General features: G+C 41.1%; 2 protein-coding genes and 1 pseudogene across 15 annotated transcripts in view; 2 read left to right on the top strand and 1 right to left on the bottom strand.

Moving 5' to 3' along the window:
• PPFIBP1 (PPFIA binding protein 1) overlaps nucleotides 1-24,439 on the bottom strand; it is a 194,802-nt gene that overhangs the window by 99,204 nt on the left and 71,159 nt on the right. For 5 of the 14 annotated variants that reach the window (XM_057555992.1, XM_057555987.1, XM_057555988.1 and 2 more), the window contains exon 1: nucleotides 3,700-3,871. The exons of 4 other annotated variants lie outside the window; for them this stretch is intronic. In XM_057555992.1, the coding sequence (XP_057411975.1) occupies nucleotides 3,700-3,871 (172 nt within the window). Of the gene's footprint in view, nucleotides 1-3,699; nucleotides 3,872-24,439 lie in introns of those variants that run through there. 5 more of the 14 variants (XM_057555991.1, XM_057555990.1, XM_057555995.1 and 2 more) reach the window with 3 other exon arrangements.
• Nucleotides 17,172-21,026, top strand: C11H12orf71 (chromosome 11 C12orf71 homolog). The gene is given in 5 exon segments (XM_057557556.1): nucleotides 17,172-17,322; nucleotides 17,863-18,015; nucleotides 19,686-20,316; nucleotides 20,318-20,354; nucleotides 20,721-21,026. Coding segments are annotated over 5 exon segments (1,278 nt in total).
• Nucleotides 18,243-19,008, top strand: LOC103005344 (5'-deoxynucleotidase HDDC2-like; annotated as a pseudogene).

The following is a 24,439-nucleotide window of genomic DNA, read 5'->3' on the forward strand; positions in this document are numbered from 1 at the left end:
CTTAGCTCAGGACATATACTCAGTACAGGTTTGATGAACAGATGAATAACCATTTGCTTGTATCCATTCAACACAAAATTATTCATTAATCACCACCAAATGTGCTATAGAGTATTGCATGTTAAAGAACAGTACACTAATGGACTTGTTTGGCTCTTTTATGTCTTAGATCATCAACTTAGATTTTTGTTTTCATTTTAATAAAAGTTCTGGCAACCCACAGCTTTCAGGAGAAAGGGAATGGGGGAGACAGAGAAGAAAAGTGGAGCAAGTAAAATATGTTCAATTGTCTTAACAGGAATTTGAAAGCTTGCTTTCACCATAGCTATATGTTGAATGCCTAGTGTTGGGCTACCAATAACCAATTTAATCAGGATTTTCCATACTTTATCTGGTAGGACTAGTGCTTCAAAATGACATGGCTAATCCATACATTCATTCCTACACACATATACATGTTTATTCAAAGGATATTTATCATTCACCCACCATATGCCAGTAAATATTCTAGGCACTGAGGAACTTTCATTCAAGTGACCATCCCCAATTTCTACCCCTGCTTTCCAATAAAGTCCATCTCATGGACCTGGTTAGGTGAGCCTACCTGCCAGAGACATACCTTTTCCCTAGCCAACTTCAGCATCAGTCTTATTTTCAAGTGGCAACCCCAAACTTGGATATTCTAAGTGATTGAGGTACACATTCTACTTAACGTAGTGTTTGCTTGAGCTTAAAAACAAGGCAAAAGGGGACTTCCCTGGTGGTCCAGTGGTTAAGAATCCGCCTTCAATACGGGAGGCGCAGGTTCGACCCCTGGTCGGGGAATGAAGATCCCACATGCTGTGCAGCACAGCCAAAAAAAAAAAAAACAAGGCAAAGGAATAATATACTTGTATAAACATAAAAAATATACTTTTTTACTATGTACTCATCAAAATATACTATTTTTACATAATATATTGATAAAAATAAAAATACATATAGCATTTGTATATTTGTATAAGTATGAAACTATACTTTTTTACTATGTAAAAGTATACTTTTTACATTTTTGCTGTTTATACCATGTGTATTGAATGTCTTGGAATTATCTTAATCTCAGGATGCCTTCAAGTCCTGCCTTCTGTCAAATAGTAATACAGCATTACAAATGTATTTCTCCTTATGAAACTCCTTGCTGTGTCTTGATTTCGTTGTACCGAGCACTGCTAGAGGAAGCTGGGTTGGCTCCACTTCAAATGCCTGCTATCTAATCTCGAATGGGCACTTAATGTTACTCAACAATCCTTTTATTCATCTTTATTTCCCTCCCTATCACATTCCTCATAATGGCTGTCTCTAAAAATTCCTACTAAACTCTCCCCTAATCTATTCCTATTCCTGCCCACCCTTAATCTCAGTAGATTATGTCATACCCTACCTTACTGAGAATCCCAGGGAACTCTCCTCTATCTAAAATTTCTGTATATACTTACTTGTGTGTTCCCGGCTCTTAGCCTTCTGTCATGGGAAAACTCTCCACTGTGTTCTTGATACCATCCCAACCTTTTCCATATTCACCCCCTCATTCTCTCATACCTTCAGTCTTTTCTATTCATCTGTTTCCTTCCACTCCACCAATAAACATGTTAAAAACCTTCTAGACCTAAAAGTCCCACCCAAAAAACAAACAAACAACTCTCAAATTCTTTCCGTCACCCTTCATAAGTTGCAGATCTAGCTCTGACTCTTCACAATTGTCCCAGGCCTTCCTCTGCTTAGACAGTCAACAGCTCAAGTTTCTGTAAATAAAAAGAAACTAACCAGAGACAGAACTTCTGGGGTAGAAATCTATGTTTTAAAGGAAAGCTGAGATGGTTGATAGCCTTACTGATAGATTCATTTCTTATTTAGTAGAAATTTTATAATATTCCACTTCATCTTAATAGTAAAGATTACTAGGCCCATTCACACACAGTCAGAAAAGGCCTTTGACCTTGGTCTCCTTCCACATTGCTACGGGCTCATAGACATACAGATGATCATGATGCCATGCAGTATCTAAATGGCCCTAAATTCTGCTTCTTGCAGGGATGGGTAGTTTTATTAGCAGATTGCTGATATTATAGAATATGCCTGAGAAGAGACAAAGCCTGACTCATTTAGTAGAGAGAGGAGAAAAGCTCCCATTCATCCTGGTCTCCTAGGCTAGGAGAAATGAAAAATAGGTTGTGTCTCAACGCCCAGAAGCCTAAGAAGGTACACACCAGTGACATTAACATATAACATGCTTGGGAACGGGGGGAGGAGCAAATTAAAAAATACAGATAGGGGCATACAAGTGTGACAGGAGCCAGGGGTCTACAGAGGGAGAGGCTTGGCAGATACCTCCATCTTCCAGAAACTGGGAAACGCCCTGAGGAGAAAAGGAAGACATCGTTCAGCTCAAGAACCTACATCCCCAAAGGAATCACTGGGTAGTGTCAGAATGACCTGCCAGAAAATTCAGCTGTAAACTCCTGGAATAAACAGTCAGCCCAAAGCACTGGAGAGCTGTGAGTGTCAAAACCACTCAGCTAAACAAGGCTTATGTGGCAAATAAAGGCTGTGTATGAGTGGTGTAACCAAAACAAGTGTCAAGTAAAAAGACACTACAGATCAACATGTTACAGGATTTTAAATCCTCCGAACGTGGAATGGGTTAGATGTTTTACAGGTCACGGACTTGGGTGGAAAGGGCGTGGCCAAAGCCCCCTTATTAAAGGTGCTGCTCTCATATCTATTTTCATTTACCTAACACTTTCTGGCCTAATGACTCATGGAATGTGAATGAGAGAGTGCATTGTTAACTGCAGAAGCAACACTGCCGACACTAAGGTGCTCTGTTGGGTACCGAAAAAGGGTGAAAATTCAGCTAATTTACAGACTTTCTTTGGTGATTTAAGGAAGATTCCAAAATAAGTATAGCTAGATTTCTGAGGCTCATTTGTATCGAAGCTCAACTATAAGTGGTGGGATGGGTTGAACCGTGTTTCCCCGCAAATTCATATGTTGAAGTCCTAAGAACATGACCTCATTTGGAGAGGGGGTCTTTACAGACATAACGAAGTTAAAATGGGATCATTCAGGTGGGCCCTATTCCATTCTGACCGGCATCCTCATACAAAGGGGAAATTTGGATAGACAGATGTGCACAGATGGAAGATGATGTGAAAACACAAGGAGAAGACGGTCATCTACAAGCCAAGGAGAGAAGCCTGGAACAGATCCTGTCCTCAGAAGCCTCCAACCCTGCCAAACTCTGATTTTGGACTTTCAGCCTGCAGAACTGTGAGAATAAATTTCTGTTGTTTAAGTCATCCAGTTTGGGGTACTCTGTCATGGCAGCCCTAGCGAACTATCACAAGTGGTGAGGCCTGGCATGAGATGCTGGGCTGTGGCAGCAGCAGATTGACTGCCCACCAGGGATAAGAGGACCCATGATTACAAAGGTACAGGGCACCCTAGGAGGCAGAGTTTAGAGCTCAGCTGGCCTGAAAAGCCCAGCTACAGCTCTGTATAGAAGACTGAGTTTTCTAAGGCCGTGATGTGCTGGCCATGTTATGCTCTTTTCAGTAACAACATTCAACAACTGCCTTTAAGACCCAGTAATGAACATGATACACTAATTCAATTAGATACAGCATATTCAGCAATTGCAATGTCATAACAAACACTTACAAAATGACTGCTTGTTCCCAGATTCAAATTCTATTCCTACTGAGAGACCCAGCAATGACCTGCAGGGAGCGTCCGTCCATGAGTCGTTTGAAATTACAAAGGTATCAAGTATGCATGGTTGTCTTTCATACTTTCTTATACTCCTCCCCAGATAAGATTTAGGCACTCCCATACATCTGAAAAAAGACAAAGACCCCCTGAATATTCAACACTGACTTTAAAAACAAGAAACAAAACAGCCCCCAAATCAAAAGCAAAATTATCATAATACGTAATATGTCTTCAGTGTTTGTTCAGGGAGAGGTCTATGCTAGGATCCTGGCAGAGGACACGTGGATATATAACATGTACATCAAAGCAACCTAGGATTGAGGAATAGTTCTGTACCAACAATGAAACTGCTTAATAAAACGTTCAATTTAGATTTGTATTAAGATGACTCATGCCCAGCAAGAATTAGGTCTCCTCCCATCTCTTCTGCTGCCAGCTCTCAAATACTTCAAGTCATTTTCACAAGAGCAAACACATCGTATGAAAGAATGCCACGCCTCTCTGATGAATTGGAGGCCCTCCTCCACATAGGAAAACCACAGTAGTCTTGGGGCTTTACGTGTTCAGTTTCAAACTTAGACGCAAGCTGATAGCGACATTCTAGATTGTAAATCACTCCTGATCTTCAACTATGAGATGAGGCTTCGGATCAGGCAGCAGAGATGTAACCATGCTGGCTAAGAAAGACATGTACATGTTATCTTGGTCACGCAAAGAACAGTTTCTATAGCTCCATGGTAAAAGCCTTTTCATATTTACAATTATTATTAAGTCACTGGGCTATCAGGAATTCCCAGAAGTTGTCCAATATTCTGCTTCTAAATAGGACAAGCAGACCTATTTTAATTTGGAGGTGAACCAACTGACATCTTCAAGTCAGGGTCATCATTCTGGCTGTGCAGGTTGTGTCCTGTACACGATGCCCTGCCCTGGTGAGTGGAGGCTGAAATCCAGCCTGTTCCAGCCTAGGTGCCGCGTCTCCCTGGAGGGCCACCAGTTTCTAATTGCACAAAAGCTCTCTAAGGACCAGTGCCACATTCACCTTCTCTGTGGATACCCTTGGGATACAGGTCTATAATCACCTCAGCAAAGAGCAGTGGTTTTATGTTCAGTTCAGGAAGTGACATAGCCAGTGGGACTGGAGTTTAAAGAATAAAGGGGAGTGGCTCAAAATGAGGAGACATTGGCTGGGGCCATGTCATGCAGAGGGATGACACTGAAGGGTCTTAAGCATAGCGATGACCTGATACAATTTGTGTTTCTAAAAGAATCTCTCTGGCTTCTGTGTAGATAGTGAATCAGAGGGAGCCAGAGAAGGTGTGGGAAGGTCCAGGTGAGAATTGGTGGATGGATCATGTGATGACAGTGAAGTGGACAAGCTATACTGGGAGATGGAATTGATGGGACTTTGTGAATGATTAGATGCAGGCTTAAGTGTGAGACAGAAGGAATAATGTCCCAGATCATGTCCAGCCTATGACACAAAAAACTGGGCAGAGGATGATGTCATTTATAAAGAACACTGCAGGAGGAGCAAGTTTGAGGGGGTAAGGTCATGAGTTCAGTTTTAGAGTTGAGATTTCTATGAAGCAGTGGGTGAATAGTCTAGTAAATGCTGGTCCTCAAATATGACACAATTTCAATCAGGGTTTTGGAAGTACTCTGGGCATATGATGAATGTACGTTTATAGTTCTCAAATTATTCTCTATGACCACATTCCTGACTCCACTCCCAGGGTAGTTTTGGTTTGATCAGTTGCTCTGAGTGTAAAGAAATCTCAGAAGAAAAAGGGGAAAAGACAGCCCATGTGGTAGGCATTCTAGGCCACATAACATGTTGACGGCCATCTCCTTCTCCATCTTGCCCCCAGGATTTGTTCCAGTCCTCATCCGTGGATCCTTGATAAATCAAGACACCAAATTCATTAACAGCAGTGAGCCTCGGGGTGTGGTTCCCAGCCCAGGCAGCATCAGAAGAACTTGGGAACTTAAATGAAAATTCTCAGGCCCCAGCCCAGACCCACGAAATCAGAAACCCTGAGAGTGGGCCTCGGCAACCTATACTTTAACAAATCCTCCAAGTGATTCTAATGCACATTCAAGTTTAAGGACCACTGACAAGAATCAATCAGGTTTCTTTCACGTGTTGCTTCCTTATTTTCATAATTCTTTTTTCCTGTTAAAATTTCCTTGGTGCTCCAAAATCATAGTCAACATCTAAGTAAGGCTCCTTCCCCAGGTGATGCCATCTCCCTTTTGGGTTGCACACTATCTCCCTCAAGGTGCCTGGACACCCAGTTTTGTCTCCACTAACCTGAATCCTACCCACATCCTTGAGTCAACTGTTGGTGGCACTGCCCTCCCGCTCTGAGCTCCCTCACTTCATTCCAGCTGGACCACGTGGAATGCAGCCTTGTGTTATAAGCTATGTTAGCACCTTCCCAACGGGATCCTACCTTTTATGTGAATCCACCATAGTGTGTCTAATATATAGAGAAAATCCAATCAAATCTAAATGGCTGTTCTGGATCAGTGTTTCTCAAGGTGGAGTCTACTGGCAAGTGTATGTTGAGAGGACAGATTCTAAGCCCCAACTCTAGTCTATTAAACTAGAAGCTTCTGAGGACAGGGATCTGCATCTTCAATGCACGTTGAATTTCCATCACCCCTGCTGTAGATGAGATTCATCTTGATAACTACAAACTTAGATGAATTGCTTCTTGAACATAAAACACTTAACTAAGACCTGAACTAAAATAAAACAAAATGACAAGAGCTTATCTTGTTCCTAACCTGTGGTCTACATCTTAAATGTATTCTGCAGACTGTAAAGTTTTAAAACAATGGTATCACACTTTGCCCTCTACAAATACTGTGGGATAATTTCTTATCAGGGTGTCTTCCCCAGACTACACTTATGGAATTGACTTTTCAGCCCCAATGAATTTTATCTTTTTATTGTCAGTCCAGATACCTGGGCCATTTAGAAGATATCCTTTTCATCTATTTCTCTTAGAAGTATTCATTTGTAAATTGTTAATGTTTACCTTAGATTCAACAGAATGTAAACATGGAATTTTAGGTGTGAAAAGAAAATACCAAAATAGCTGCCAAAAGGCAAATGACATTATTTATAATTAGTGACACATCTTTCCACAGCCAAAAATATTTCCTGGCTTTAGTTATGAAAGTTAAACTTACTCTCCCACAACCAGCTGCCCCACCAACCTCCTCCCATCAAGTGGGTACATGAGCTCCATCCTTGTCCACCCCAACACACCCCCAAAATGCCTGCAGACAGACAGATCCACTGTTAAAACAGTTACTACAAAGCAGGTTATATAACAGAAGCAGAAGAAAGAGAGAAGTGATTTTTAATACCATTGCAAGAGAAGTAGCCATGAAACAGAATAGAAAATGACAAGCTCTTTCCTAGAATTAGCACTGGGCCTTTCTCAAAACAATGTGTCTTCATCTTTATTTTGTCAAATACATCTAAGTCCTTTTTTAAAAATTGCACTAATTCAATTTTCACCAGCCCTTTCTAAACTGAGCTGTGTAATGGAAAAACAGACACACACACACCACCACCCCCCACATACATATACATCTGAAGTCTACAAAAATTACTAGCCTTGGGTGGTTCTAATGTATGCTTTTATAACTTTCGTTTTCAAAAAATTGCCAAATTCCATTTCTGAGATGCATTTTAAGAGGATAATTTTAATAGATGTTCATGGAAGCAACCTAGATTGGCTCATTCTGGCTAGCAGGAAAATGGTTTTTTTTAAATTGATATATAATTTAAATAAAGCAGAAGTCATCCTTTTTAGGTATACAATTCAATGAGTTTTTTAAAAATTTTCATAATCATTAACTTTTTAAATTTTTATTTTTTATTGAAGTATAGTTGATTTACAATGCTTCAGGTGTACAGCAAACTGATTCAGCTATATATATATATGTGTATTCGTTTTCAGATTCTTTTCCATTATTAAAAAATACTGAATATAGTTCCCTGTGCTATACAGTAGGACCCTGTTGTTTTTCTATTTTATATATATTATATGTTGTTTTTCTATTATATATATATATTAGTGTGTATCTATTAATCCCAAACTCCTAATTTATCCCTCCTTCACCCCCTTTCCCCTTTAGTAACCATGGGTTTGTTTTCTGTGTCTGTGAGTCTATTTCTGTTTTGTAAATAAGTTCCTTTGTATCATTTTTTTAGATTCAACATATAAGTGATATCATAGGCTATTTGTCTTTGTCTGTCTTGCTTCACTTTAGTATGATAATCTCTAGGTCCATCCATGTTGCTACAAATGGCATTATTTCATTCTTTTTAATGGCTGAATAATAGTCCATTGTACATATGTACCACATCTTCTTTACCCATTCATCTGTCGATGGACACTTAGGTTGCTTCCATGTCTTGGCTATCGTAAACAGTGCTGCTATGAACATCGGGGTGCATGTATTTTTTCGCAATTCAATGAGTTTTGATAAATGTACACAATCATGTAATTACCACCAAAACAATGTTGAGTTGTGCTGCCTAGTGCTACTGAGCCCTTGAAATGTGGCTGGTCCAAGATCAGATGTGCCGAGGTGTAAAATACACACCAGACTTCAAAGACTTGGTTTAAAAAAATGCAAAAGATCTAGGGACTTCCCTAGCAGTCCAGTGGTTAAGACTTCGCCTTCCAGTGTAGGAGATGTGGGTTAAGTCACTGCTCAGGGAGCTAAAATCCCACATGCCTTGCGGCCAAAACACCAAAACATAAAACAGAAGCAATACTGTAACAAATTCAATAAAGACTTTAAAAATGTTCCACATCAAAAAAAAAAATCTTAAAAAAAAATGTAAAAATCTTATTAATATGTGGTGCAATTATAATATTTTCCATATATTGGGTTAAATATAATACAGATTAAATCATTCTAGCTGGGGCTTCCCTGGTGGCGCAGTGGTTGAGAATCTGCCTGCTAATGCAGGGGACATGGGTTCGAGCCCTGGTCTGGGAAGATCCCACATGCCACGGAGCAACTAGGCCCGTGAGCCACAACTACTGAGCCTGCGCGTCTGGAGCCTGTGCTCTGTAACAAGAGAGGCCGCGATAGTGAAGAGGCCCGCGCACCGCGATGACGAGTGGCCCCCGCTCGCCGCAACTAGAGAAAGCCCTCGCACAGAAACAAAGACCCAACACAGCCAAAAATAAATTAATTAATTAATTAATTAATTTAAAAAAAAAAAAAAAAAAGAAGGACGGGCCCTGCCCCTTGTCCCCCAGAGGTGGGGCCCTGGGGTTTAAAGTCATAATAATAATAATAATTCTAGCTGTTTCTTTTTCCTTTTTAAATGTACCTATTAGAAAATTAAAAGTTAAAAGTTACTGGCTTGCATTTCTGGCTCCAATTACATTTTTGTTGGATAATGCTGATACAGATTATTTCTATCCCCCAAAGAGCACCCTCTGGTCCCTTCACAACAGATATCACTTCCCTGCTCCCAGCTTCTGGCAACCACTGCTCTGATTTCCATCCCTAAAGTTTTGCTTTTAAAAGTATTTCCTCTCTTTGTCTTGTATCTTCTAATTTTCCATAATCATCTTGTACTCTTTTTATAGTTCTTTTAAAAAGCTATTTTTAACATTAAAAGATTTGAATTAGTCTTGCCTGATCATTTCCTACAATTTTCATTAACCAATGTCATTTTCATTAACCAATGTCATTTTCATTAACCATTTCCAAAGCTGGTAGGCGACCACAAGTGCATTCTGGGTAACAAACTGCCTTCCAGAAGGAGATGTGCACAAGTGGTTCATAACTAAATGGAGACCATTGTGCAGACATACAACAGTATCCATTCACAGATGCTGCCGGAGACTGAGCCAGAGGTGGGGAACCTCCCCCACAGCTCAATTGTATTCAGCCTCAGGGGAGTGGAGGGAAAGCTTTATCTGTGCTAAGAAAAGGTTGGACAGAAATGTAAGGCACTGAATCGGTAAACCCTTTAAAGGCGGGAGGGCGAGCAGGACGGGAGGCTTTGGCCACAGGCTGTATCTACTGGTGCGAACTCTGTGGTGGCTGATGATAATGGCCAGAGAGATGCAGACAGACATCCAGTCTACATCCCGCCCCACCCCAGGCTCACCTGTTCCCATTCTGCTTTGCTTCTGATCCCCTTCTAACTAAACTGAAGTTAACTATTATAATTGGCATTCACATTTCCTGCTCCTATTCACGTTCACGCTTCATTCACGCTTCACACACTATACACCATCTTTCTGATTTTCCAGAATATAAGAACAACACTGGAGGCCAGCTCCTATCCGCCTCTGAACTCTTCTCCAGTCCTTCTAGATAATCAACCTTGAACTCATCTCCTCAGATTTCCATCCCTGGCTCCCACCTCCACCCCTTTCCTTTGCAATCCCCTAGAGAATGTGAACAAAGGTCTTTGCATTTTGAGCATTTTATGGCTAGTCCTTTAAGGAAAGGTAGTAAAATGCTAACGAGGTAACTAAAAGCACCTGTGGAGTCTACATCCTCCCTATCCTTTCCCAAAAATTTCTTCCACCAAGGAAACCATCTACCCAATTTAGAATGGTATCAAAGGGAGAACAACTGTTGGCCTCAACAATCTGCATCTATGTCATCTGAACATCCAGATGGGATGACACTCATTTCACCAATGCTTAGCCCCAAAAAGATCCCCTCTGGGTATTTCCACCCCAACTGGAAAATACACTAGAAGTGGAAAAGTTTCCAGTGTGGCTCCCATGTTAGTTACACACTGGGAAAGGGTGGTTCCCTATGACCACCAGAATCCCAGACAGGTTCGCGGATCTGGCACCCTGCTGGAGGATGCGGACACTACCTAGAATGACAGGGACCAGCCTTGCTCTTCTGGAGGCTCCAACCAGTGAGGGGAGACATTCAGATAACCATACAAACGCAAGTATAGTTATTAAATGCACACATGATTTTAATACACGATCAGAGTTGGCAACGGGTCTATTTTTTAAATTTTAAAATAAAATAAAAACATTTTTCCCAGAGGGGCAATGCCAGTGAAAGAAGAAGATGTTGCAGATTCTTCAATGATGCAATGAAAATAAACCATCTGCCGTGCATCCCACATATATAATCTCTAATCATTACAGAAACTCTGCAAGGAAGACATTATTATCGTTATTTTATGGGTGAAGCAAAGTTAGGTTGAAAATGACTTTGCTGCTGCTAGAAGTGGCCTGGAACTTGATAGAGCACTCAAATGGAAAGCATGCAGTTGTTTATTTAAAAAAACTGAAAAATACAGGACATATTTTAACAGAGAGATAGGAAAGGATTATAGGTTCTCTGTATTTGGTGTTGCACGAGGCACTATCAGTCTTGGCCTGAAGTAGGTATGAGCCTTGACATTAAGAAATAAAACAAGAAAAGTTATATGCCTATCTTTGGCAATTGTACAAATGATTTGCACTGAGTTCTCACTCAATGAAAAAAGAAACTGATTCCATCATGTAAGAGCCTGGCCACAGGACCTTGGGGAATTCAATCAAGCCCCAAATGAGGTTAATACCTGCCATGCCTACTGCAAAGGGATGTTGTAAAGACTGAATGAGACAATCTATACAAAGGCTATTATACTGTCTGCGATTTTTCAAATTACTTCAACATGAACAAGTTAGCAAAGGTGATAATTATTTTTAACCTGTACTCTGGGGCAGTCAGCATTTGAATGACTAATCAAAAGCTCATATAAACAGAAAATCCAGTCAACTATGTTTCTCACAGCATAATGGCTGCCGCACATGATTTTTCATTGATCAAATGATGTTCACAATGGGCTCTAAGTATTGTACAAATAGTCCCTCTCTTGCATAAACTGAATATAAGACTCTATCCAACCCAGTTGTCTAAACCTTTCAAAATGGTACCCTCAGCTAAAGATTCCCACTAGTCCTGTTTCTAGACACTTTGGAGGAAATTTTGTCACCTGATCCTGACATGAAAGTTAGCTAAATCCTGATAGATTAGCTAGAGGATTGTTCCATCTGCCTCTAACAAAACTTTTCTTTCAGAGTACTGTCCAAATGCACAAGAGGACAGACCACAGGACCTTCCAGAGCAGCTCTGTCCAACAGAACTTCTACAGTGATGGAAATGTTTTGTCTGCCCTGCGCAATAAGGTAGCCACTAGTTACAGGTAGTCACTTAGCACTTGAAATGTGGTTAGAACGACTGAAGAACCATTTTTTAAAATTTAATTTTAATTGTCGCATGTGGCTAGTGGCTACCCTGCCGGGCAGCACAATTCTGGAGCTTACAAAATAACACTATAATGTTTTTATGCTTGTTTGCCATTACATGCTGTGTGTGTGGCAGAATTCAACCTGTGAGCTTCTTTCATGGCAATGAAATCTATAGTTCTATAGTTCTCATCTACTGCTGGTTCCCAACAGCAGCAACCTAGCTCCAGAGGGCCTCTGGACTCTGGAGGCCGATCTGGGTAATATGAAGTGCATAAGTTAAGACTGGGGTGAAAACACACAACTCAGAGGACTGTTGTGAAAATTAAATGACCGAACATGTGAAAGCACCATTTAACTTTGCTCACACCAAAACACTATTTTCACCACCATCCTCCTTTAATTAAGTACATGAGCTTTGATAAGGCTTTGTCTGTTTGGGAATGAACATATAAATAGAGCATAGGAAATTATATCTGTCCTCTCCCTAATCCCCAAGATAAACACTGCAAATATTTCAGCTAAGAATTTTGGTTTGGAAAAAGGATGTCTTTGTCACAATAATTGTTACAAAGCAAAATAAGCCATGGGGACTTCCTCTTTTCTAAAGAGCATCACCTGTAGTCCATTTACCATGTTTTTTTCCCCCAAATTTCTTTCACTTTGGCAAAATTCACATAACACAAAATTTACCATCTTAACAATTTTTAAGTGTGCAGTTCAGTGGTATTAAGTAAATTTATATTTATATTGGTTTTTGTCGCCAAAGGTAAAACAATAATATTAATATGTAAAACCATATTATAGCAGCACAAGATAAATAAACATCAAATTCAGGATAGTAATCATGGGAGAGGTGGGGAAAAAAGGGGATCAGGGAAGGGATATAAAGGGACTTAAGATTTATCTAAAATGTTTTATTTCTTTTCAAAAAAATAATGGATCAAATATGACAAAATTTAAGACTTGACCAAACTGAGTTATAAGTATATAGGTGTTTGTTCATCATTTACTACACTTTTAAATTTTTTTAAATTTTTAAATTTAAAATTTTTTTATTTTTATTTTTTTATTTTATTTTTCATTTTTTATTTTTAAATTTTTTTATTTTGACCTAATTTTAGACTTACAGAGAAGTCACAAACACATTATCCATATATTTTCACCCCACTCCCCCTAATGTTAATATCTTATGCAACCATACTACAATAATCAGACCAGAAAATTAACTTTGGTATAATACCATTAACTAAAATAAAGAACATAGTGAAGTCTCCCTAGGTTTTCCACTAATGTCCTTTTCCTATTCTTATAATCCTATCTAGAATCCCACAGTGCATTTAGTTGTTATTTCTCTTTAGTCTTCTGCAGTTTGTGACAGTTATTGTCTCATTATTAGGCTGTGATTATACATTTTGGGCAAGACCACCATAAAAATGACGTTGTGTCCTCAGTGTATCATATGACAGGGTTCATGACGTCTTTTTATATTGTTAAAATATTTCATAATTTCAAAAAATGAAAAATAAGTAGCTATATTAGTCTGGGTTCGCCAGAGAAACAGAACCAATAGTACACATACGAATGTGTGTATATACATATACACACAGACACACACACACACACACACATATACAAAAATGAATGAGAAAAGAGGCTTATTGTAAGGAATTGGCTCATGCAATTACAGAGGCTGAAAAGTCCCAAGATCTGCCCTCTGCAAGCTGGCGATGCAGGAGAGCCAATGGTGTAGTTCCAATCCAAGTCCAATGGCCTGAGAACCAGGAGAACTGATGATGTAAGTTCCAGTCTGAGTCCAAAGGCAGGAGAAAACCAATGCCCCAGCTCAAAGACAGGCAGGCAAGATAGAGCAAATTCTCCCTTACTCAGCTTTTTGTTCTATTCAGGTTTCAAAGGATTGGAGGAGGAGACCCTCCCACACCAGGGAGGGCAATCTGCCTTAGTCAGTCCACCAATTCAAATGTTAATTTCATCTAGAAGCATCCTCACAGACACCCAGAATAATGTTGAACCAAATATCTGGGTACCCTGTGGCCTAGTCAAGTTAACAGACAAAATTAACCATAACAGTAGCTTAATTTCTAAGTTAGAAACTTCCCACTCTATTTATTTAGGCTACAAATCCCATCAAGTCTAATGGATTTGAGGAAGCGTTCCAGTTTTTAAAACTGCCATTACTACTGGCTTCAGTTCTAAAACGTTGTAAATTCACAACGTACTATCATTTTTGAAACCTCAAGAGCTTTATTATAGATGATTTTGCTTCGAGAGAAGAGGTAATGATGAGGCAGCTGTACTATTTAGATAATATACCTGTGATGCAAGAAAAGCTAGCCCACCAAGTCAAAATAAGGCCCTAGGAAAGAAATTAACACAAGGGTATTGTTAATGAGGACCTCAAATCCCCTGATCCGTTATTAGATGTAAAAGCTAAGTTATCTTTTAGAATTGAATACGCTCCTCAGCATGGCATCCTAAAGATGGCGTGTGTTGCTGCTATTTCAATGTTGCTTTAGGAAAAAAAATATCTGAACAAATTATGTAATATATATCAAACAATTAACAGTGATTATCCTTTTTCTGGGGCAGAAGAAAAGGTGAGTTTCAGGGACTTTCACTACTTGAGTTGTATTTAAAATGAAATATATATGTATACATATGTACATATATATACACACACACACACACACACACACACACACAGCGAATATACAGAGAAACGGCAGTATGGTACAAATAAATAAAATCTGAAGTTTTCTCTGAGGCTTCCCCTGTGTGAAGCTCTTTTACCTTCAGGATCACTCTAAACTTTAGAAGTTTAGGCTGAGAAATAGTTCTTTCCTACTTAAATGTTTATGTTTAGTCCCATTTCCATGGGTAACGGTATGACAGACAGCTTTCCTCTGACCTTCACCACGGCTGCGCGGGAAGAAAGCTACTCATGAATCCTTTTCTAGGCTCCCACTGCTCTGGGAGGAGGTCACAGAGTTTTCATGAAAAGCCAGAGCACAGGGATCCAGATCTCATCATGCCAAAGCGGAAGCTGAATATTTACTTTAAATCCAGCCTGCCCCAGATGTGGACGCCATTGTTTTAGGCCGGTTCTACGGACCACTTACTTAGAACACACTGTTCCACTCAAAGGAGTTTTCTTTAAAGGAACCAGAATACAGGTTTGATTTTGGCCTAAGTCAACTCTCCTAAGAATCTTTCAGGGAGGAGGTGGGCGGTCAGCCTCCCGAGAGACAGGAGCATGGAGAGGGTAAGAGTATGGGCTCTGGAGCCAGACTTCCTGTGTTTGAATCCAGGTTCTAGGGTTTACGGTTGGGGGATGTGGGAGGGGTATATAACTGCTCATGCCTTGGTTCCTCTGTCTGTAAAACAGAGCAACTAACGATACGTAACTGATTGGGTTGCTGTGAAGATTGAACAATAAGCACATATAAAGTGCTTAAAATAGGACCTGGCATGTAGTAAGTGGCCAATAAATGCTAGGGAGCATAGCATGTTGCTCCTGACCTGCACCCTCTGGGATTAATCTAGAACCCCAATCACTCGTGGGATTTGTGGCAGTCTGTGGCCACTTGCCAGGTGGCCTCTGTTGGGTACAGATGGTGTCTCCCCAACTCCAACTCTGCCTATTTCTTACATCAGGACATCATAACTCCTGAAACAGACTCACCTAAAACAATCTTATTTAACAGAACCTAGAAATTTAACTGGTACAACAGCAAAAAACCTGAGAGTCGTAGAAAACTTTAAATGTAATCTTGTTAAATGGAAACAAAGACAGAAAAATATTTGAAAAAGATCTTTACGCAACTGACAGATTCCAATGAGTTGAGGTTCTTTTAAGTCGGACCAGTGTTTCTTGGCTTTTTTCCTTTCTGGGTGTGTGTGTTTGTGTGTGTGTTGAAATCCATGCTTCTTTTTGGATAAATATAAAAACCATATGGTTTCTTTTAATACTGTTTGAAACTTGAAATTTTTAAAAAAGTGACCAAAAGCATATCTAAGCAATGTTAATTTAAGAACACGCTTTTCCAACATTGTAAATCAACTACACTCCAATGAAAAAAAATTTTTTTAAAAAAAGAACATGCTTTTTCCAAGTACACACACACTTCATTCCTTGGAAACTCTGAGTGGAAGCCCTACTCCCTTCCTGAGAATCACTGAATTGACCAAAAAACAGTACCCCATAGCCCCACAGTTTAGACCAGGCTGGCAGTTGCTGTCACTACATCTGCCAGGATGATTTTGCTCTTAGAAAAGGTTATTTTTTGTTTAGCCTCTGCTACTGACAGCCTTCAATCCTACACGACCCACATTTGTCCTCAGAATTTGCACATTTGGAAACAGACAATGAACGATTTACTTCCCCACCTACAAAGTACCCACTGAGACCTGATCAATCCCACATCATTCCACGATGCCATTGGAAAGGGAAGGGTAGACTGGGAGGTGGGAGGACTTGGTGAGCAGCAGAGGCGCCTAGAGGAAGACGGCAAGGAAAAGCAAAGCTCTAATTCTAGAAAAACCAAGGCAGCTCATGTTACTGAAGAGGCCATCAAAGGAGATAACACTGGGAACAAGGAAACAAGGACAACGAGGACAGAGATCCAGGTAACAGAACTGGTGTAAAACAGGGCAGACAATCTCAGGAATAAGGCGGAAGCCTAGCTGGGACACTCAAAGAAGAAAACAGAGGTCCTCAACGATGCATTCCTCCAAACTTGTCCACAACCGTCTTCACTTTTTTCCTTCTAATACCAGGAAATAACACACTCCTTTTATTACTACCGAGCCCCCTGTCCATGCCATGGATCCCACCCTTACTCTCTCCAAAAGCAGCAGCCAACCGTTTAGGTTTTGAAACTCTCCCCCTGTACTGACTATGCACCGTTTTTGTATTTGGGGGGGTGGGTGTGGAAACTAACCTTGCCTCTGCCTCCCCCTCTCACCTTCTCATCCAGACACTGCTGAAGTATGGTCTAGGTTCACTGTTCCCACCTCGTCTCCTCCCATCCGTTCCTCAACCCAGTGCAAACCAACTGACTCCGTTCTCATGAAAGCCAACTGATAACATTCATGCTGCCAAGTGCACTGGAAGTTCTGTTTTGTTTGCTTGTTTTAATCATGTCGAGTATCCAATATACTTTGAATTACCTGGAAGAATGCCTGACAAATGAAACTTCCATCCAAGTACAGGCTTACAGGATAAAAACCAAGTTCCCTAACAGGGGTGGAAGACCTTCCACCATCTCACTGACCCCGTTTACCTCCTCATGTTTGATCTCCCCACACACCTGGTTGTTTCTCACCTGGGGGATCCTTGCTCACGTGTCCCCTCTGCCTGAAAGGTCCTCTCCCCCAACCCCTCCCCCCCTTCCACCTCACTAACTTCCACACCCCCCTAAATACTGAGATCAGAGGGAATCCTCTCTTGGAGGCTTTTCAGACCCCCCTCCCCCATCTCTGCCCAGCTGCACAAGGCGCCTTCTTCCATTCTCCCATGACATTATTTTTAAGTTCTGTTGCTGCACTTACCATTCTGTCCTATAAGAGGCTGTTTATGTCCGTTTCCCCAAATAGGCTCTAAATTCCCTCTAGACAGGAACTATCCTGGACACCCACATGACAAGAGGGAAGTAACCGCCATGGCATTTGTCCTTCTGCCCTCGAGAGGGATCCTCATCAGCAGGGATGATGTGGATACAGGATATTTTGGGAGCAAGGCACTGGCTACTATAGCTTTCTATCCCTTTTTTCTCTCTTCCCACATTTTTGACTGTAACTTGGGTCCTTGTGTTGCCATGGTAACCAACAGTCCCAGAATACAGACTTCTGGCAGTTGGACTTTTAGCCACTGAGACTCAGGACCTGAAGGATTTTTCACCTCCCCGGGTTGTGGCTCAGGCGTTGGCAGCACCTCTTCCACGTGGGCAGCCATGAGAGCAGAGCATTACAGAGACTACAACACGTGCGTGCACGCATGTGAGTGTGTGTGTATCCTTACCCTCCGCCCCAGTTACTTACTGGGGCATCATAGAAAAAGCTGCACTAGAAAGTGCCATCAGATGGTGGGAGGATGGGCATCTAAATGGCTATAACCTTTCTGGGAAGCAATTTGGTAACAACTATTAAGGAGCCTTTAATACATTTGTGATCTTTGATCCACTAAACCCACATTTAAGAATATAGAGACCTGTCGGGATCGGTAGCCGCATGGCTGCGCCCATCTCGGGCCGCGGGGCCCGGAACCTGCTGCAGTTCCTGCGGCTGGTGGGGCAGCTCAAGAGAGTCCCACGTACTGGCTGGGTGTACAGAAATGTCCAGAAGCCAGAGAGCGTATCAGATTACATGTATAGGATGGCAATTATGGCTCTGGTGACCAAAGATGAACATCTTAACAAAGACCGGAAGCTATGAAGCAGCTAACCCAGCTCCTCCCAGAGGATCTCAGAAAAGAGCTCTACGAACTCTGGGAAGAATATGAGACCCAATCTAGTGCAGAAGCTAAATTTGTGAAGCAGCTGGACCAATGTGAAATGATTCTTCAGGCATCTGAATATGAAGACCTTGAGAACAAACCTGGGAGACTGCAGGACTTCTTCAATTCCACAGCAGGAAAATTCAGTCACCCTGAGATAGCCCAGCTTGTTTCTGAACTTGAGGCAGAAAGAAACGCTAACATAGCTGCCGCCGCCGGTGAGCCGCACTCGTGAGATGCGCTCCTGTAACAAACATTTTATTTTTCTGTTTCATGGTATTGTGTTTTGCCACTGTTGGTCTGTTGATTCCCCAGATGTGAGTCTGTTTATTTTCAATTGCCGGGACTCCAGCAAGAAACGTGATACAATTTGGACAGTAAAAGAAGCTACAGAACAGGGTGTGGTCCTGAAAATGCCCTGGATGAAGACTTGGAGGGTGGGGGGCTTTTTATGAACTGAATAAATAAATTTTGAAAACCTTAAAAAAAAAAAAAAAAAAAAAAAGAATATAAAGAGAGACAAAGATTAACAAGGGGGTTTACTGCAGATTTATCTGTTAAGAACAATAACTACTAATGGTCATTAACAAGAAAGTGGTAGAAAGTGACAGAATAGCCATATACATGTTTATTGTGGGTTGTGCCATAAAATATAATAATCTCAGTTTCAACTGACGTGACTTTCGTACCTACATGTATATGTGACTGTATATATATACACACACATACATGTAAGTACATATGAAGAAAAAGAAGCGATTATAAGGGAGTCCACCAAAATGTTTTCAGGATGATTATCATTATCTCTGGACAGGGGGAATCACAGGCATATTTATTTTGATCTTTATACTTTTTTATATTTTTCAAATTTTATACCATGATGATTTTTTTCTTTTATGATACAAGAAGTTCTTTCAACTGTAGTAACAGATGATGTGAGGCAGCCGGTGAAGATGCTTAGTAGAGAGGGTCGTATAGAACAGGTTTTTAAAGGGAGAGGGCTGCCTCTTTCATTCTTCACTGCAGATTGCAAAACAGGATGAACTTCTATCAGAATGCGAGAGCTCCAAACAGAAAAAGGAATGCATAACGTTATTGCGTAAGTACCGTATTACCTTCTTCTTTTCCCCAAGCCCACTTATTTTTTCTTTCTTTTGAAGATCCCTGGGATGAGGGAGACCTGAGATTTGAACCTTTGAACTCCACGGCGCACTCATTCTCCAGCAGCTCCGAATCAAACCTGAGTCTCTCTGTGGGCTATTTCCCCTGTGAGGACACCTTTTCCTATGAGAACATCATCTCCTCTGAAGACACATCTTCTGAAGGTCCTTCAATCCACTTTGTCCCTCCTATCCAAGGGACATGGCAGACTGAAAACATAGGGAGACTCCTGGGGAGATGAGACCAAATACAGGATGACCCAGAGCAGTTTTGCAAACTAAGCATCACCCTGGCCTGGGATGTTGACATGGCCTCTAAGAATTCAGACTCAGTGTCTAATTGGGACCTAAGTGGAGACAACCAGTGGATAGACAAGTATCCCAAAGAGAAGACACAACTGACTCTCAGCAAACTGGATGGTCTTGTGCAAAAGCTTGAGAAATTTCTAGAGAACCAGAAAGACGATGAAGATGAGGACTCTGTGTTCCATGAATCTGTTCAGGAGGAAGACTCTCAGCTGTCTAGCAGCTCCCCTCCAGGTATGGCTCAGGTTCGTCATCAAGAACATGAGAGCTGCCAAGACTTGGCCAAGTTCAACCCATCAGAAAATGAAGATGTCATCCAGTTTCCAGATTCCTCCAAGGCTTCAGAAACATGAGCTTGCTGAGGTGAGCACAGAGGTGCCTCACAGGCAAGCAGGGGACAGGCCTGGCGGAGGGGCCAGGTGGGAATGCACAGAGAATTACTACCTGCTATAAAAGGGTCAGAGTGGAGTTGAAGGGAAAATACTGAGGAGCACCAAGGCAGAGAAGAGGGTAGGAAAGCAAAGAAAAAGCCAACAATTATGACCAAAATAGGTGTGCATGTGTGTGTGTGTGTGTGTGTGTGTGTGTGTGTAAGTATTAATGAGTACTGAAACTGTGCATGTACCGTTGGGTTATTTTTGGTTAAAGGATTTGAGCTCCATAAATGGATAAATATTGACCCCACTGTTGTCTAGGTTACACAATATCTAAAACTCATTTTCTTGGCAGATAATAAGCCAGGTCACTGGCAGCCAAAGGACAAGTATTGCAGAGACCTCCTCAATCTCATCAGGTCCGCAAGAGAAGGAGGACACTCACTCTAGCACACAAGCCCTCTCCTGTCTGAATTTTGGGTGGATCTCCCGCTGGCTAAGGCACCAAGTCCTCTCTTCATTTTGGGGGAGAGAGCACCCCAAGAAGGCCACTGAGAGCCCCCATCAGCTAGCACAAGAGAAACGACTCTCTCACAGAAGCAAGAGAATCCAACCTCAAGAATCCCTCGAATTAGGACACCCCATATCGCCAGATTTTTAAACTTTTTGATAGCCCCTATTCTACAATCCCCATGAGCTATTTTTTTCCCAATAAACAAAATACATATTCTTGTTATCCATGTCTTCTGCTCCCAGCTCAAGATGTTGGCTCAGGCTGAAAGTTTATATGTTGGCCAGAAGACGGAAATATACTCTCTGGGAAGTTTCAGTATTATCATCCTTCCTAACTTGGAGCATTCTTTTTCCCTCTTCTTCCCACTTCTTACTGTATTTCACCCTATTTCACTTTATATATTTTGACCTATTTTATCATTAATCCAAATCCCCGCTTTCAGAAGGCAGCAGTACAACCCATCAAATTCCCAACATGGCAGGATGGCTTTGGTTGAACCTGCAGGACTCAAGCAAGTGGCAGAGGATACCAAGTCCTTCAGGAAGCTAAGTTCAACTGGCAGTTTCAGGCGTTCAAGGCGGCGGATCTGATGTTCCCAGAAGACCTGACTGTTTCTAGTACACCTTGCCTTGGCTAGAATAAGTAGCCCACTTAGGAGGAATGCAAGGATTGGGAATGCCTAACTTTCCTTATTCATAAGATGGGGAAGGTAATAATACAGACTTCATAATGTTGTTGTGAGAATTAATGAGATAATGCAAGCACTTGAATAATATCATTACTAATGTTATTGCTATTATTCATTCTCCTGAGGATATCCCCAGAAGCCCTGATCCAAGGAACATCCAAGAGTGAGAGTTTAAGAGTCAATTCTCATTGACATATTTCCCACACAGAAGCAATATTTACAAAAAGTTATGGGTTTCAGCAGATCTTGACTCAACCAAGTTCCCTCCCAATCCATTCCCCACTGTGCCCTCTGAAATTCCTTTACAGTGGTCACTAAACTTTCCAATAAATGTCAACTTCTTTGAGGAAGGCTGTAATCACACTTTTAGCCCCTATTAGTGCTATCACCTCACCTCCCAGGTACCACCACCATCCACCCTATTCACCCTCAGGTTTATTCAAGAGCCCTCCTTCAGCTTTTGCTACCACCCTATAGGACCTTCAGAGTTCATATGATTCTTTGGTTTCAAATTTCTTCCTTTCCACAATTTTAATTTCTTTATCTCTTCCTTCCTCTCTTTTTTCCTTCCTTCCACAAATATTTAGCACATAGGAGCACAAGATAATTTTCTAGCTTACAAAAAACAAAGCAAAAGCAAATTCAATCTTTGAGCTCCAGCTGTCTTATTATTTAAGAGATAAAGCCATGTAACCATATGACTATAAAGGGTTATGGCTGGTAATACAATAGTTTGTACACGGTCCATACTGACTACTAAACAATAATCAATTTAACATGGGGAGGTTGATTTTACAAGGTTTCATATATGAGGTTGCTTGAGTCACAAATGTGGTTAGTTTGGCATGGAGTTAAGGTGTGCGATCCTGGCTGGTTATACATGAGAGACACTGGGGAAGATATTGTCCCAGTAAAGACAGTACCATGGGAGGGAAGGAATCAAAGAACAGGGCCTTCTTAGCAGTATATGCTCATGGTCACACCCTGAATCTCTGCACAGCCAGACTCCTCACTTTATCCACCTCTCTGAGAATATTTCCCATTCAACTAGCTCACGTGAATGCCCTCCTCCACCTTCAGCTGCTCTTTGACTTCACCAAGACTTTGAGTCCCATTACCCTACCCGTTCCATGACTTTCATGCACCTCCTTCCAGATGCAACTTTTGCCCCTCCTTCCCAAGCCATGGCATATCCACCACATCTACTAGCATTCACAATGCCTGCCCTTTTCTTCTCCCAGCTCTTCTTTTAATCTATACTCTCCAAATTCCCCAACAGAACAACTGTCTTGCTTCTCATAAGAGCCAATACACAAACACAGGAATTGCCTTCTCCGTTCCCTGGAGAATTCCCCCAATGCCTTCTCAAGTCCACATTGCCTGGGGCACTCATCCTTAAAGACCCTGCTCTAGGGCTGCTATGAGGCCAAGACTGATTCTTCCAGTTGACATGGTCAACTTTACTTAAGCTGTCCCCCAGTCCCTACCCTCACACCATGACTTGTACTTTTCAGCTCTCTTGATATGACTATTTTACCTACAGACTCCGACCTCTTGAGGGCAAGCACCAGGTCTCGGTTCCTTTTCACTGCAAGATCTTAACACAGTGTCTGGTACAGAGTGATCTCTCTGTCTCTATATAATCTTTTTAATGATTTGACTATGTCCTACTTCTCTTTTTTCCTACATAATTTTCTTGAAAAATGAAATACAACAGCTTAGTGTTGCTATTCCTTAAGTCAAAAGTCACTGGCCAGCAGGGTTAAGAGCAGAAAAGGAGAGTGGGGGGGGAGACAGGAAGACAAAATGGCAATCTGTGAAAAGTCAAGTGAGGTGGCTTGACCTTGATTGAGAAACCTAAGACCAGAGGAATTTAGCAACTAATCTGAAAATTTAATTCAACAAATATACATGGAGCCTTACTGTTGCTTTAACCAGACACCATGATACGCCTAAAAGAAAGATGACATCTCCTACCGTCATGGCGCTTGTAACCAGTTTTGTTGCTTGCTCAATTACTTCTCTAGTAATTAAGTCAACCTCTAAGAAAAACTCACCCAAAAACTCACTTTAAGATTGCCCACACTGAATAAGAAGCCCTGTTCATTTGTAAGATTTCTGACATACTTGTGTTTGTTTTTCAGTGTTGTATAAACCTGTTTGACAAGTATGAACCCACCTCTACGATTCAAGCAATGCACTTTACAAGCCTTTGTAATAAATATTCTTTATAAAGAATTGGAATGCTAAATATTCCTTGGGGTTGTTGTGCTACATCTTAGAAAGTGAGTCAAAGTGTTTAAAAATAGGAACTATTTCAGTACCTCCTCATTTATTACAGCGTCAAATATGCTATGAAGCTCTTAGCTACATGCCAACCTAGGACCAGGTTCTCTGCTCTGTGTCGTGTCCAAAGGGCTGGTGGAGGCCACTACACACCAAGAGGACTGACAGCAAACTGGGCGTGGCCATGGAGAGACTCTAGCTTTGCAGAAACCTCAAGATTCTAGGTGAATGACTGCGCTTGCCGGGCACATGCCAATCTAATTCCTTCAAGTGAATTGCCCAATCTTGAGACCCATAAAGTTCAGATGCTTGAATTAGCGAGGTTTTGCCTTAAATATTCATATTCTGGAATCTATAACAACACCATAATATAAGCCAGCATGCAGGGTAAGAAATTATCAAACAAATGCAAGGAGTATTCAGCTGTCTCCAAACACAGAATTGGGATAGGTTAATGTAAATTTTATAGACCATCTCATGCCACACCAATTTCTCACTCAGCAAGATCTCAATGAGAGAAAAAAGTGTGTGATCATACTATACCAGCAAAATACGGGCAAGTCATTTTTCCAGACTTAAAGAACAT

Source organism: Balaenoptera acutorostrata, chromosome 11, assembly GCF_949987535.1.
Source record: "Balaenoptera acutorostrata chromosome 11, mBalAcu1.1, whole genome shotgun sequence".
Classification (NCBI taxonomy): domain Eukaryota; kingdom Metazoa; phylum Chordata; class Mammalia; order Artiodactyla; family Balaenopteridae; genus Balaenoptera; species Balaenoptera acutorostrata.